General features: G+C 43.8%; 2 protein-coding genes across 3 annotated transcripts in view; both read right to left on the reverse strand.

Moving 5' to 3' along the window:
* The window catches only part of adcy7 (adenylate cyclase 7), a 51405-nt gene extending 50160 nt beyond the window's left edge, over positions 1 to 1245 (reverse strand). For both annotated transcript variants that reach the window (XM_031848813.1, XM_031848811.1), the window contains exon 1: positions 532 to 1245. The gene's annotated coding sequence lies outside the window, so the exon portion shown is untranslated. The remainder of the gene's footprint in view (positions 1 to 531) is intronic.
* A 1276-nt stretch (positions 1246 to 2521) lies between these two features.
* Positions 2522 to 16325, reverse strand: part of tent4b (terminal nucleotidyltransferase 4B) — a 15505-nt gene continuing 1701 nt past the window's right edge. Inside the window, exons 2-12 of the mRNA XM_031848814.1 lie at positions 9109 to 9232; positions 7563 to 7609; positions 6049 to 6169; positions 5281 to 5388; positions 4913 to 5041; positions 4501 to 4714; positions 4271 to 4397; positions 3939 to 4042; positions 3572 to 3762; positions 3285 to 3431; positions 2522 to 3153 (exon numbers count right to left, since the gene is read on the reverse strand). Coding sequence (XP_031704674.1) covers positions 2995 to 3153; positions 3285 to 3431; positions 3572 to 3762; positions 3939 to 4042; positions 4271 to 4397; positions 4501 to 4714; positions 4913 to 5041; positions 5281 to 5388; positions 6049 to 6169; positions 7563 to 7609; positions 9109 to 9232 — 1471 coding nt within the window. The 3' untranslated portion in view covers positions 2522 to 2994. The remainder of the gene's footprint in view (positions 3154 to 3284; positions 3432 to 3571; positions 3763 to 3938; positions 4043 to 4270; positions 4398 to 4500; positions 4715 to 4912; positions 5042 to 5280; positions 5389 to 6048; positions 6170 to 7562; positions 7610 to 9108; positions 9233 to 16325) is intronic.

Consider the following 16325-nt stretch of genomic DNA (forward strand, 5'->3'; position numbering starts at 1 on the left):
AGGGGGGGGCAAAGGACAAATTGACTGATTTCAACTCTTATACCAGCCTTTTGGTTTCCGCTGATTGCGCACAGTTGGGCCACTTATCTGGTGGCAATATCGCCGGACAACTCATTGCCACATTGTAGGTGAGAAAAGGCAATTCATCAACTTCAAAGCTCCAAGTTTAACTTAACGACAGCTCTGTTCCAGCGAGTCAGAGTCACGTTCAGCAGCCTCGCTTCGACGTTCACCCGAAATGCACCAAATTCAACATCAAGACTGTGGATGACGAGAGCAGCCAGGTGGGAAAAAAAGGCGACACGAAAACAAAGAAAATTGGGGATTTATTTTTTTTTTTTTGCACTAAAAACCTTCGACTCGTATCGAAATGTGCAGAGAAATCTGTCTTTTAACTGTTTTTTTTTGTTGTTTTTAGCGAAGCAACAATTAATTTCCTTAAACGTATTGACTGCTGCCACATTGGTTTCAGGTTCTAAACGTTCACCAGGAGCCGCTATTTTTCAATTAAACGAAGTTTTAGTGTCTTACCTGAGATCTCCGTAACGTCCCTGGAAGAACAAATCTGCATAAATGACCCGGTAGGTAACAGGCTTTGGGAGCGCGTGTTGAGGTCCCCGCGCGCGCTGCTGCTGCTCCAAAGTGAAGATGCTCCTCCTCCACCTCTCTCACGCGCCTACCCGCGCTCTCAAACACGTTTTTTCATTTTCTTTATTTCCCTTTAACGCTTTCCATATGTGGACTTTACAATGAACCATTAACACTCAAACACAGAGATTAAAATCAGAACAAAATCTTTAATTGTATTGTTTTTTATTGCATGATTTGTAGTAGCTGCAGAGAAACAACGTTCCAGATGAGTACAGTAGGGGTTGAAGGTTTGAAGCCTCCCTGCAGTGAAGAGAGATGGTCAGTGGACATTCAAATGGCACGGCTAAACTTTATTCACCTTCCTCCTTGTCCGTCTACCACAAAACCTGCAGCTGTAACACTGAGGAGACCAGAACCCGCACTTTCAACGTTTCGCCATCAAATATCATCGGCTGTAAGAAAGTGCATGGACTTATCAAATGTACTCCACTGTCTTAAGCGTGCTCATGTCATTCTGTGGCTGCAGCCGCCATTGCGGGGTAATAATATCTCATGAAAGATGGTTGTTATTGCTGGCTACTTCTTTTGTTTGTTTTTACTGTGATTGTTGTCACATTAGGGAGTGAGGCAATAAGAGGATTGAGGTGTGCTTTGGTGTGTAACTGCCTCGAGCAAGCACGCGACAGGTTGTTCTATGTGCAGCTGCTCATCAAGTCGAAATATCAGAATGACTGTCAATCACAAAAAACCGAACGCAGAGATGAAACATCCACAATGCAGTATTCAAGCCCAAACTCTGTGGATTCAGACTCGGAGCAGTGACTCCCTCTACAGGTGAGTTGTTGTACTGCAACGACAGAGGGCGTTTGTTGTATTTGTATTTGTTGATAGTTTATAAAACAAAATAAAATAATCAGCTCCCTTTTAAAGTAAGTAGACCAGCCACATATTAAAACAGAATTCGCACCGTAGGACTTGTAAAATGGTCTCTCAAAGTCTTCAAAGGAACTTGGTCACTCAACTGTCACTGGAAACAAAACAAAAAAACCCAATGAAATAACGAAAGTTGGTAATTTTACTGTACCTGAAAATAACTGTTTGCACCCGACCCTTTCCCGCAACTTCAAATATAGGACTCAAAGATATGGGCTCTAATGTTAATAATACATGTATCCATACTATGTTCATATAATTAATAAAAAAATAAATACATTTAACAAATACAATAATTTTTTTGCAGTGGGTAGATTACCAAAGGAACAGATTACCACCCACAGTTGTATTGTTAACACATTTCTTTTTCAAGTGCAGGATTTCTCAATAAAACCACTATCTCCCCCCTTACTAATTTAAACCTCTTAAAGCCTCTAAACTGGTGTGGCTGTGCTGTTGAGCTGGGTGAGATGTGACTCCCTCCAGTCAGCTATAGGGCTGTGTGTGAGCACCGGCTCACTGAAGGCTCAACGTTAACACTGTAGCACACTCACAGAGAGCAACCGGAAGTAAAAGTAGATGCTGATGATGTATGTTGGCAATGGGACCCGAACGAGCTCCTGGCTTTTTTGGCCAAAGAAGCAGAGGGCACAAAGATGTGCACGTTTACATGTCTTCAATCGGTATATCTTGTAAAAAGGTCATATGAAAACATTTTCTTTTTACTTGTATTTTATAAGTTTTTTGTTTTTTTTTGCTTATGCGTTTTTTTTTGTACAAATGTTCGTACAACCTGTTGAGACATGAAACAGATTAAACCAACAGAAAAATCAACCAACAGAAAAAAAAAAAAAAAATCCCATGCATAAGTTATGTCCCACTCTTACTGATTGCATTTGTAAGTTACCGTCTTATTAAAATCTGTGTACATGTTTGTCTGTTCATCATTTTTGATTTTGTACATTTTCAGCCTTTTTTTCTTCTTTTTTTTTTTTAAGGGGGGGGGGGTGGGGGAGTACAATTTCTCATCCTATTTTCCAGCAGGTGGTTCCAGGTATTGCTGCAGAGTAGATTCCAGACACCGGACCCGTCTCTTCCTGTACAGCAGGAGGCGCAAGAGGCGTGTTGTGTAGATGCTGGCTGCAGGAAGGAACACCACTCTATAAAATAAGCTATCAGGAAGCAAATGAGCTTTTATCCATTGTGATTTCAGTTCAAGTTCAAGAAATTAAACCCCATTTCCTATAACAAGTCTTTTTTTTGTTCATTTTTTTTTTCCTGCTAGAAATTGTTGCTTAGTCACCCCGAAAAGCTTGACAGAGAGACAGATACTGTAGCTGTCTGAATACTTCTAAAAACCTCCCGAGGCTGGAGTCTGGCAGCAGAAGTGGGACAGGAGAGTCAGTCAGTAGCAGACGGGAAGAGGGTGACGGGGTGACGGGGGTGACGGGGGCACAGGCGAGATCACCCCTATCTGCAGAGGTCTTCTTGTGTAGAGTCTCGCACATTTTTCCTCTTCTTGCTGTTGCCCTGGTGGTGTGGCTTGTTGCTCTGATGACTTTTGGTGGTAGAGGAGGAGCTTTGCTGCCCCTGGTGGCCGCTCTTATGGTTAGAACGAGACACCCTGGCCTGGGGAGAGAACACGCAGATAAAAGTTCAGAGTTCACGCGGGACGTCCCATGGGAACACTTCTATATGATGTGTTCAGTTATTCGTGGATCATGTGCATGTGTATGTAAAAAGGTAAAACGTAGTCCAACCTTGCCACCCTTGTTGCTCCCAGACGGAGTGCTGTTCGCCTGGCTCTGTGTTCGGTTATTATTGACGACAGTGGACTTCTCTCTGTGGGCGCTGGAGCCCCGGACAGACTGCTGCTTGGCCGTCTTACACGGCGTGCCATCAGAGTCCTGAAGGAAACCAGCAAAAGAACAAATAGTACGTCATGAACATGTTGTCACCATGAAGTTTTACTTATGAAGCACAATATTTGAAGGCTGTGTGTGTGTGTGTGTGTGTGTGTGTGTGTGTGTGTAGCTGCTAGACTGACCGCATCGCTGGAGCTGGAGGTTGAGGTCGTGGAGGAAGGCGACAGTGGAGAGGAGGAGGGAAAGGACCGCAGTGAGGGCGACGGAGAGGAGGAATTGGAGGTTTTTACTACAACACCATCGTCGTCGTCATCTGGAATGTTGTTGTTGCACTCATCGAGCTGCTGGGACTCGAACAGTGTGACGTCATTTCCTGTTGAAACGGAGAAAGGAAAAATGTAGACACGAAGATCGACTCAGTCCAAAGTTAAGCTTACAGACCAGGAACTGCAGATCTTGACCTATCCTCAAGATGTGAGTCAAAATGTAGTTTCAAGAGGACTTCAAATATTCTAGACATTAAAGAAAATTGTGAAATACCGAACGTACTGTTGAGTGGCAGATCATTCTGAGACTGGCTCCCCCAGTTCTTTCTGATCCATTCCCTGTACTCATCCACTTCCTGTGTTACCCGGATTATTCGGCCAAGTACGCTGTGATGGGAAAGAGAGTATTCCTGTTACACCAGTGTTTACTCAGCTGTCTGGATAAACAAATGTTGCTCATAATGACCTCGTAGTTTCAGTATGATGAAATAAGGCCAACAAGAACAACTGAAAATACTCAAATTTGATGATTGACAACAAGAAAGAGAATTGACAGAACATGACTGAATATTGCAACAATAAACTGATCAACCAACCAACCAATCCAAATCTTACCTCTCGGTCTCGTTATTGGGATAGTACTTGGCGATGGGCGACACGGCGTGGCTGAGCACCACGTAGGCGTAGTCAAACGCCTGCTTCACCTGCATGGCACCGTATGAACTCCGACCGACATCGTTATCTGGCGGAGGCAAGGCAGACGGTCGTTTTGTGTTAATACTAGAAGCCGACGGACGTGGCAAATACGCGGCATTCCCTTTATCCTTTGTGTTCAGTGTTCCTACCGGGCTGCAGCGGGTCCTCGATGTAGAGCATGGAGGGCCGGTAGCCGTCCATCATGTTCTTCTGAACCTCGTCTTTGGCAATGTAGCAGCCTCCATCTTTTATCCTGATGCCCGTTTTCAGGTAGTTGAAGTGGCGGCCGTATAGCTCGAAGAATTCAATGAGCAGAACGCCGATGTTGATGTTGGGGCTGCACACATCCTCCCTGTAGTGAAGCTGGAAAACACACAGTGCACGTAGAGTTATTGAGAATGATTATGGGAGTTTAACGAGTCACTTTTGCTGAGATAGCGTCTTTACAATGTTTGCTCTAAATACTGCATATAGTGCCGTCTCAGACTGTTTTTTTTTGTACAGAATTGTAGATATTTTTGTAACTCGGTTGGTCAGGAATCACTTGTTGAAAATACTGACCTGCAGGAAGCTGACAGCCATGAGGAAGAGACTGTAGGAGCCAATTCCACCGGTAAAAACCTCATTGAGGTCCCTCTGCAGTAGGAACTGCTTCAGCACCAGGACCAGGTAAGGCAGCACGGGGTATTTCTACAGGACAAGACACAGACAGGGTGAGGATATAGTGAGGATTGTGCCAGTTAGGTCTGTGAGGTAATGAGGGGATTGGTTTGTATGTCTGTGACGGGGCTGGGGGTGTGTGAGGAATTAACATATGATAACCTCCCATGGTAGTGACAGCAGATCGCTACAAGTACAGTCTAAGTCAAGCTGCACAAACAGCCACAACACTGTCCCCAGGCCAGAATACAGGACAGACAGAACTGTACCTCTTTGAATTCCTTGATGAGCCGGGCCGCTTTAACGCCGCTCTTCACATTGAAGCTGATGTCCACTTTGACCTCAGTGAAGGAGTCCGTCAGTTTGATGATGGGAACCTGAAACACACACACACGCACACACGATGCAAATGCTGATCCTGAGGCAGTCGAACAGGAAACGATCACACAATCACTGCAATCAAAGGCTTGGCTCATGACATCGTGCTGTAAGACGCATGCAATCATACACAAATCCACGTTTTCTGATCTAATCCTTCGCTAAACTACTTGAGCAAAGATTTAAAATGCTGAACTGCTTTTAGAATCCCTAACAAAAGTGAGAGGTGAAACACAAACAGAAAAAAGCTTTATTCAAATCCTTTAAGTCCTGAAGTAAAATAAACTCGGATGAAGAAAAAATCAAATCAATGCACGGTTTAAAAATAACTCAAATAATAGGATTTTAGGAGCTAGTTCCAAGCATACTACTCTAGCAATACTGTATCTGTGTCACACGCAACATATGACCTTAATTTGGATGAAATGACAGTGAAACACTTTCCCTTGGACGCACGTGTCTGCACACATGTCTGAATACAAGACATGTGTGTCAACCAGTTTAATCACGGTTTTGGAACCATCAACACTGTTTTTGTGATTTACAGCGTGTGAAACTGACACTAACACCAAAGACATGAACATGACAGTCGGCATCATTCTAATTAATGACTGACAACGACGTACAACTCTACACGTGATGAATGGTTAGCGTCTTACCGTGGCTTTGTCCAATACTTTGATAGAGTTCTCATCCGCGATGTTCCTCTTCCGGAGAGCCTCTTCCAGCGTCCAGAGTGGGAGTGTGTCCCACTTCCCAAAAACTACCAAGTCAATGTCACTGGTGGAAGAGAGACATGACAGGTGTCACTGAGGTCCACTACATTACATACAACTTTAGCTGTACAATAACTCCATTTCTCTCATTTCTTTATGCAAAAGAGCAACGGTAATGTACAAATTTATCTTCCTCTCGCATGACAAAAGGTTTTAGTCTGAAACTTTGTAACGCATCCCTTGACTAACAAATAGAAGCACAGACTACATGACATGTAGTCCTAAATGTACAAGCATGAACAAACACACCAACAGCTGATGAGTCTGAGACTAGCTGTGTGTGACTGTGTAACTTGTGAAATAACACAATACTTCCTCTTACAAACAAAAAGCACACCCTTGCACATTTCAGCCCACTCGGAGGTTTTGCTGCTACGGCCATCACATGGTCTGCTATGACCAGCAGTTTATGGAGGCTAATGCTAGCATACTTCTGGTAAAGAGTGCTGTGTAACCGACATAAGAGTCCGTTTGAAGACTTTATGACTGCCCTCTACTTGTGCTCCGGTTACATTTAGTTTCAGTATTTACTGTTGTACTGTAAGGCAAGACCCCCTTAACTGATAGCTTACTAATACAACTACCCTCCCGTTCAGTGGTTTCTCTGCACTGCATTGTCATAGGTAAACAGAGGCATTATACAATGTTGGTTTTCTTGGGTTGGAGGCTTGGAGCTGATCTTAAATCGAAGGGAACGCTAAAACAGCCATTCTTAAATATCCCCCATATGGTGGCTTACAGCAGGCAGATGGTTTTGCTTCCCCCTTGTGGATGAGCAATGTGCAACTTCAGACAGCTTACAGAAGCCAACCAGTGTGTGTGTGTGTGTGTGTACACTACTTCAGCAGTGTGTTCACTACATACAGAATGTTACACACAAGCATATACTACAAACAAGACACGCACACAAACACACATGCACTAAGTGTAAATGACCTGCACCTTGTGACTTAAATGAGGCAAATACACACTTTTGTTTCCAGAACAACAGAAGCACACCAAAACAGATTCACACACATGCATCCATTAACAGCGTAGTTTCATTTAAGTGCTCAGTGTGAGGTGAAGAGTCCAATGATCCAGGCGACTTGTCTGTGTCCGGCATGCATTTGTTGTGTGTGTGTGTGCGGTTGTGTATTTTTGTGTACGTGTGGTGTGGCTGTGTGTCTGCCGCAAGCCTTTCTCAGAATTAAGTCTTTAACAAAGATCCAGGATCACCAGCGCTAATAAACAGTAAACCACTTGATCCACAAAACAAAAGCAAATCATGACTTGCTGGCTGGATGAAACACTTTATCCATAACGGAGCAAAGTAGCGTTGGTAGGGAGCCAGTTCACAGACATGTTTTGGCAAGCGTGTGTTTAAAAAAGGCTGTTTAGGAAACAAAGTGGCTCACCTTGTTGGCAGATAAAGACCAGTGCTGAAACTCCCAAAGACTTGGACCTGGAGAGATCGGGAACACAGTGACACATGTACACATTGTTGGTTTTGTGGACAATATATTACATTGATTTATGCATCATCCTGCAGATCAAAACATTCTACACCTGAACTATTTTCTATCATCGTGTTTGACAGATTTAATATCTTTTCATCTACACGATGGCACAGGGCTTGCCTGAAATGATTCCACCAAGCTGGAATCAACTTGGCGTCTGATTTCCCCCACGCCAAGCTTCGCTCCTGTAAAAACCTGTTTGCCAAGCTGCATAAATGTCACTATTCTTCAGCTGAACATAATCTTGATTGAATGACAAGCCCAAACAAAGTGCACAGGCGTGGTACTAAAAACTACCTATCAGGGGCAAACGCAAAGAGTGTGTAGTGCGACTACTTTAAACCACTTCAGTTGCATTTCAAGAGGGGGATTAAAGACCAGGGTGGCTTCAATGAAACAAGCAACTCCTCCACTAAATCAGATCAAAACGTGCATGAGGTATACACACAAAACAGTCCTTTTAGCCATTGGTCTCTTAACCTGCACACTATTGAGGCGACTAAAATATCTCCAACATTTTATCCTCAATGCACAAATTGGCGAGTGTACAGAAATAGAGTTAAGCCTTGACCTGACTGTTACTCGCACATCAACCAGTAGTACAAACTCTGCTTTACAGCCCAGTCACATGAGCGGGGCTAAGCCGATTGCAGGGCCATGTTTGTGAATGAGTGTGTAGCCGGTCCTGAAGACGTCTGAGGGGTGGAGGTAACTACAGGTGGTCACCAAGGTGAGCTTTGTTATCTCGACTTCTCCGGTCAAACATTTGCTTACAGCTGACCTAGACTACCTCTCGTCAGGTATATGTGGGAGCTAGAGGTCTACGCATCTAAGTTCATCGATTAAACAGAATCACATTGAGCAGATGACCAAGTTGTCCGTTCCACAGCGGAAAAGGAATAAAACTAGGCAGGCTGGGGACGGCATTGTGCCCCTTCATTTAGGAACAGCTGAGCTCACTTTGAAGCACGCTGCTCTATCAGCAGGATCAGAGTCAGCGTGTAGTAGAATGCCTGAGGGGGCGCTGATAACATGGCCCAGAGTACTGTGCAGCGGGGAGATAACAGAAAACAACAGGATGCTTTATGCCATTAGCTGACTCATATGTTAACCATGTTGCAAATTACAGAGGTCACCGTGTGCAAAAGGAGCCGGTTCACAGGACTAAACAAGAGTAACAAGCACCGTGTTCAGTGTTTATGATTGACCAACTGTTTTCACTGTTACACAACTTCATTTTGTTTCTGCCAAAACGAAATAACCTCTAGTGTTTATGAGTAGCTTTCAGATTACAGCAAAGATTTTCCAGTCAACAGCTGGCAGCAGTTCTCAGCCAGATTATCAGTGTGGCACACTGGAGGATCTGGACCGCCACGCCCTACAATCCAAAACCACCACCAATAAAAATAAATCTCAGTTGTTGGTGTTGGGGGAGGATGTGTACCTCTGCACTGGGCCACAGGTCGTGGATGACTCCCTTGATTCTGTCCACCACCTCCTCTCTCATCTTCTCCTCCTCCGCCCGGGGGGAGACGTAGTCGTAGAAGTCCTTCACCTCCTCGTGTAACCTGTAGATGACAGAACACAGTGTTGAGAGAAGAGCTTGTGGTAATCCTGTGAATTAAATATCCAGAAGAAACATAATTCCCATTTGCATTAGTTGAATTATCGGTCCGATACCAACTCAAATAGCTGGATCGGGTATCAGCGACAATGGGCCAATCTGGTGTTAGATACCATTATTTTAATAAATAACTATTCAGTACATTTACATCTGTGTATTTATTTGTTATATCTTGTTTTACAAAGTCAGGAAACAAATGTTTAAGTCAAGCTTGATGTTGCCTTACACATAAAAGATTGACCCCAATCACTTCCACACAGTGAGGCATACAGTTTATGGGTTCTCGGTCCTTGATATTGGTCGATACAAAGGCCAGGTATCGGTATCGGGACTGAAAACGTTGGATGGGTGCATCCCTAATTTGATCGATTTGAAAAAGTTTGGGGCAAAGAGGGCTGCCAAAAAGTCAACCTTCCCATGGAAGTCATCTCAGTCAGGGCAGGCTAAGCAAGGTCCTAACGCTTCTGTCCTTGGATCAGGTCGCTCTGCCCACGTGCGCTGACCTTTCCACTGACCAGTTTTGTCCACATAAACAGATGCAGGGACAAGGAAGAACACACACATGAAGGCACACACACAAGCATGTACACATGCACATGTGCGCAAACAACCATAAAGACAATAATAGAAACAATCCTCTTGGCAGAGGACAGAGAAAGTGATGTTTCTGCTTTTAAAAATAAAATAAGGCAGCAAAGTAAAGCCTGCGTACACCACAGAAAGTTGGACAAGAAAAACACGAGCAGCTCTTGACACTGACTGACTGCTGTTTGGATAACGCCCCAAAGAGCACCGCATGTGCGTCTAGTTTCTGGGTTTTATGCAACAAGAACACTTCACCTGACAGCAGTCGCAGTTCACTGGGTGTCACCGTTATTATAGATTTTGGGGTTTTAGACACTCGGTCTAGTAGAATCCCAGGATACAGAGGCAGCACTGAAAGGTTGCTGGTCAGCTAACCATGAAGAGAAAATACGTGCACAATTCAACTTTCTTCTCCGGACCCAAACACTATCATTCCTAAAGCCACACTGCTAAGAAGCAACAGTACAGTAGGGCCATGATCAGATGGACAAAAACATTGCATTAAAAACACAAGATGCTACTTTTGTGTGTGCGTACTACTACATGTGAATATGAGATACAAACCAGGACAGCTAGCAAGACTAGAAAAAGTTCTTTGGTATTTGGATCCATTATAATTTGCCTGTATCGTCTCCGATACCAACTCTTCATAATGGATCGGGACATCCCTAAGTTGAAGACTGGCAGTCAAGCCAGAGCCCATTGAAAAGAAAGAAGATACTGTGTGTCTGACGTACTGCTATTGTTGGTATGAATGCGGACTAACTGGCTGCTCATAACACTGAATGTAGTGAATGTAGGTCGTTACTTAAATGCGGATAAACAGAGAGGCTGAACAACCTGAAAGTCCACAACAACACAAGTCCTCTGTGAGTTCTCACACACGTCACACAGACGCAGCCATTTACTGAAATTGTAGTTTAATCTTGAGGCACAAGACTTCTACCATGTTCGTGGTGTGACCGAGCCGGAGCGTTGATGCACCACCCTTTTTTCTTTCTGATAACGGCTTGTTTTCAATTTCATTGTTGTTAAATTTGTTTTCTGTTCGGGAAGTTTCAGTTTACATTTGCTGCACCTCCTCCAACATGGCTGGCAACTGACGAGCAAATTTCAATGACCTAATCTCTTTTCCCTGTGCACATCGCAGAGACTTCCGCTTCCATCACAAACACGTTAGGTTTCATTTTAGGATAAAAGAAACAAGAGCTACAGTCTGCATTACACATACGGCATGAGTTTTGATTTCAGAGAACACAGATCTCATTTAAGTATCATTAAGACACCACAGCCCAAAGACCAACACTAATCCAACTTCATTTAAAGTGCAATTCAACTGAAGGATTGTATAAGGTTGGGGTTAAAATGATTCCATTTAGCTTTAATGTATTTTCATAAACAAAGCTTTAGAGACGGCATTTATCTGCCATGATCTTTTTGGTTTGTTTCTATTAGGGTGCAAAAAAACACACTCTAAAAAACACAACTGGTAAAGTGTGAGCACCAGCAGGTTTCATTTCACAGGAAACCGGCTGCTGCTGGTCCCCCGTCATCACATGTTCGGAGCGATCGTAGAAATCACATCTCATGCCCCCACCTCGCTGGATCGAGTTTCCTCTCAGCCCTACGCCTGCTTAGGGAGCACATGGACGTAAATCCCACTTGCCTATATCGTAATATTATGTAACCTCAAGGAACAGATTTCCAGAGCTGAAGGGAAAAAATGTTCTCTCACCTCCTTAGCATTTAGCAGAATGATAGCAGGGAAATGAGATGAAGGGCTGCAACGGAGGATAAAAACGAGCGCACACACCAAGTGTCGTGGCTCGAAGGACTTGTGGAATTGTGCTTCTTTGTTTTTTTAATGTTCACACCTGCAACGATTTAAGACTTCAAAAACAATTCATAACTGAGAAATGAGCTCACGATTCAGGGCAATTTGCAAAATCGCTCAATGCTCATAGACAATTCCTTATTACACCTTTCTTTCTTTTCTTTCCCTTGATTCGTTTCCGATTATGTTGCAACGCATATGCAAATAATAATTTCAGACTAAACAAACAAACAAAGATAAGCACGCCTGACCTTGGTCTTAGGCCGGACTTGGCACATGTATGTATTGGATCCAGTAATGGGAAAGATAACGTGGGATCAGTGCATCCCTAAGCTACTGCAATCCTCATTTGCAAATCTACACATATCGTGTTTTTGTGTTATGAAATATTGCGTCACAATGAGCTACAGTAGACCCTCGACATTCCTACCTCTCCATGAACGCACTGCAACACCTCGTCAGAGAAATATAACTTGGACTTTACGCAGCTAAAAGAACCAGGAGGAATGGAAGGGAAAGAGAAACCTGAGAGCACAAAGGTAAAAATAGCGAAAGGAATGAGCGAAAGTTATTAAAAAGAAATGAAAGAAGAAAAGGTAGAGGGCCAGAAACACCCAGAAGGTGGAACAAAAACATGAAGAGGGAGGGAGGATTGGGTGTGGTGCTGAAATGCCTTCATGTGAACAAGAGCCATCTGTTAAGTTGGGTAGGATGAAGGAAAAAGAGGTTATTGTCACATCACACTGAGCACTACTTACTGGCATATCTTTAGAATTGAATACTCAATACCAGGCATGCTGGGACACAAACACCTGCATGAAGCATGATTGTTGATTGGTAAAATACAGTGAACAGCGTTCCAGTGTTATGGCATTAGATCAGGTTAGTTATTGCTCAAAGAGTTGTGGCCATATTGTCCCAGAAAGCATCCCAACAGCATGACCATTTTTGTCTTTGCAAGGGTTGAAATTTTGGCTCAGGACAATTTTTGCAACACAAGAGGGTAGTGCGTTTGTGTGTGTGTGTCATGTGACACTGCTGTGTCTACGTTGACAGGGTTACCAGGAGGCAAAATACGTCGCATCCCACACTGTTTCTTTCAAAATGAGGACAACCTCAAACTGAGGCAGAGGTGTCGATGTCTCGAAGACGGCAGATTCATTAATGTTTCATCAATGAACTGATCCGGGGTGCTAAGTGTTGGCCACTGGGACAAAAACGGCTCGTTACCCAGAAGCCCAAACACTGCTGGCTGCTAGTGGTGGGCTTGAGTACTGTGGTCAAAACAGGAATGGTTGGACTGTAAATACGGTAATACCAGCGCCAAATTGTTTGTTACACCAGAAGACTGTCAATCATCTGTTGATTGTCTGCGCTTTCCAGAAACATCAACTGATCTGGTGCCTGTGTAGGAACTAGGTCGGTCGCTTTATACACAACATCGAGCCAAGTTCGTTAGCTTCAATGTAGTAGCTACTCTTTTTCTTCCCGTCTGTTATCGTAGCATGTTAAAATGAAAGCTGTAACATTTTGGTACCAAAACACCTACACTGAAAATGTGATTTTAAAAGCAAGTATCACAAAAAAAAGATAGGAAGGGAAGGAAATTATTAACTTAGGCCACGATAAAAGGAAATTGTCAAAGCCCAGCCGTTCTGTACACATGCTGAGAAGGTCACAGTTTGACCACACGCGATGAAAAGAAAAAGAGACCGCAGAACACCGCGTGTCGCTCACTGGCTGCATCAGTCTGGAGCACGGGAAGGCTTTCCATTGGACAGGAAGAAACACATTCCTCGCTACACTTGGGAAGGCCGAGTTATGGTGAGCTGCCCACACGGGCCGTTCAGACGGAGGCCCGTTTCACCTACAGTCCAAATGGCCAAGCATGCAGGCTTCTCTCTCCACACATTCTTACACGCTTTGGCCGAGAGCCAGCCAGCTAGCTAAGAGAGGAGAGCGTGACATAGATGTCAAAGCTAGCAGAGGCTGGAACCACAGTTCTAATAATGGAGCTTCAGTCACAGAGGTGCTATCCGTGTGCTGGGAATCATAAATCTCCAAAAGACAGCGGCAATAAAAAGGCAATAAATGGCATGAGCCAGGGCTACTCATCAGCGAGCGATTAACCGCACTTTTCATTAGCCTGCAAGTGATGTTGTGCCTCAACGCTTGGAACTGGCTGCCAACACCAGGCCCCTCTAAAATTAATCAAGTGTAGGCTGCTCTGTCATTACTACCATTTTGGGGCCACAGGAGCAAATTGTGTCGCATGAATAAGACATCCAACACAAGTGAGGATGTGAGGTTACAACAAAGATGTCATAAGGAAAAGAGCACACACACACACACACACAAGATCTACATTCGAACAGTAAAGCCCAAATATAAAAGATATAGCCCGTAAGAAATCATTTGCGGGTAAACTAGTAACTAAACAACATTATTCAGCTAGAACTGAAGAAGCCATTGACCTGGTAATCTAGACACAACCAAATATGTACTGTACATGACCCAGGTGTGCTGACAATATACATTTCCCTCACCATAACCCCAATGATAACCAACACAGCGTGAAGATAAGACATTTAGAAAACAGAAATGGGCCACAGCTCTCCCAGGCTACACCGACTTCCTGTGCCCTTATAAAGAGTCTGAATGACCAGAAAATGAGGTGAAAACACTCCCTTAGAACTGCCAATCTGATTGGACCGACACTCAAGAGGGCTTGGGTTTCTTTCTGGGAGGGTTGGCTTTGTTTTGTGGAAGTGAGGCCGTGTGCAGCATGTAAACACTGGTCCTTTTCCATCGGGAGGCGGGCCGCTTGCTCTGCCCCTCAAAGACTGGAGCGTAAAACACAAATAAGCACATGCCTCTGTGGCCCCCATTGCCAAATATAGTGTACAAACTGCCTCATGAGTAAAATGCATTTGAACATACTCCCACTTTCACCCATTTGTCTACTTGCACATATTCAAATCAAACCATGAATCCCACTGCTCCCTAAACCGTTTAACCCTGACTGAACGGTCAGCGAAAGTGTTATAAAATGTGTATTTTTAAGAAAGAGTCAATCACACATGGGAAGGAAGCAATGTGGCCACAAGGGGCGTTGCAAATTTGACAAAACCCTGGTGCCCATCAACAACATGCTACCACCAATGATGACAAGGCTAAATATGGTAAAGGAGTACAAGTCTTGTGTTGTAAATACGCCAACAACCGTGGAACAGCATCTATATTACTCTACACATCCCACATCAAGGCTGCATCTCCCAAGCAACAAAACATGTATTATGAGTGAAGACTTAACCATGGAATTAACATAACCTACCAGCCAGGAGCTCTTACATCCACATAAACACTGTGTGCGTTTCGAAATACAGTTTGTGTAATGCCATAGAGCACAGTGGCATTGTGAATTAACAAGAGTGTGGTGGGACAGAGAGCCCTCAGTGGTGGTTAGTGTGATCAAGGCTCTGAGGTTCAGGTTCTGGTATTAGCAGAGCTAATCACTAAGGAATGTCCTTAAGCAAACACAGAGCTTCCATATTACTATAAATGAGGATCAGCCAAACGCTGCTCTGCATGTCTACACACGTCGAACAGAGAAGGGGCCAAACTCTGCACCTAAAAGGTCTTCAAACAGAGCCCAGCCCATCAAAATACTTCTCCAGAGTCATAATATCTAAAAGAACCACTGGTGAGGAAAGCAGGTCACTGACATAGTTATAAGTTACTAGGTGTATTTATTATAGTGTGACTTAATACTGTTAAAGGACCCGCTCTGGTACGAATGCAAATAGATTGCCGTTTTCTCAGTGATGAGCAGCTGTGATCAGCTGAAATTCAGTTACAATTTATTCAATAATGACAACTTTTCATCGTTTAATAAGTCTCAAGACATTAAAATCACTCATGCAGCATGATTCACATTTTATCAGTCTATCAGTATGCTCGTTATGCTCCAAATCCTCATTTTGTCTCTGTATTCACCCGTCACGCCCCAAATATTGCAATTTCAAAAGAAAGCTGTGCATTCAGCTATATTTTGACAACACTGAGCGATTTGACACGTTTCTGTAAACATAGTTTGACCATTTTTCCAATACGATCACTGGTCACCATTGAAATGCAGTATTGCCAACTGAGATGACCACAACTGCTGTTCCTCGCTGACGACTCAACTACATTTTATAGTCATTACGAACGCAAATCAATCTATCCATGTTGAATGATTCAAAAGAAGTTTGCCGGAACAATCACTCTGCCCTGTCATTAAGGCACGCTAATTGTTAAAGCTTCTCTGTGGGCGTGTGTGCACCGCCTGCAACAGGTATTGTGTACATACTAGCATGCATACTAATGCGATCTGAAACCGTAGCGGGTGCTGTGGCCAAATCTAGAAGAAAAATGTGGAAACAAAGAAAGCCGGAAACGCTGTGCATAAAGGTATGCTGCCTGTGGCCAAATCTCAATGTCCATTCACGCACTCACAAAGTCTGTGGGGGCTTCGGACTGTCCAATTGTCAGATCCAGGAGTGCTTGAAGGCTCCATCGCAGACATTTTCATCTATACACCCGGAGACTTCAGTTAAGTCCCCTAAGGTCTGGGGGG

Source organism: Anarrhichthys ocellatus, unplaced genomic scaffold, assembly GCF_004355925.1.
Source record: "Anarrhichthys ocellatus isolate YVR2014 unplaced genomic scaffold, GSC_Weel_1.0 scaffold8, whole genome shotgun sequence".
In the NCBI taxonomy this organism is placed as follows: Eukaryota; Metazoa; Chordata; class Actinopteri; order Perciformes; family Anarhichadidae; genus Anarrhichthys; species Anarrhichthys ocellatus.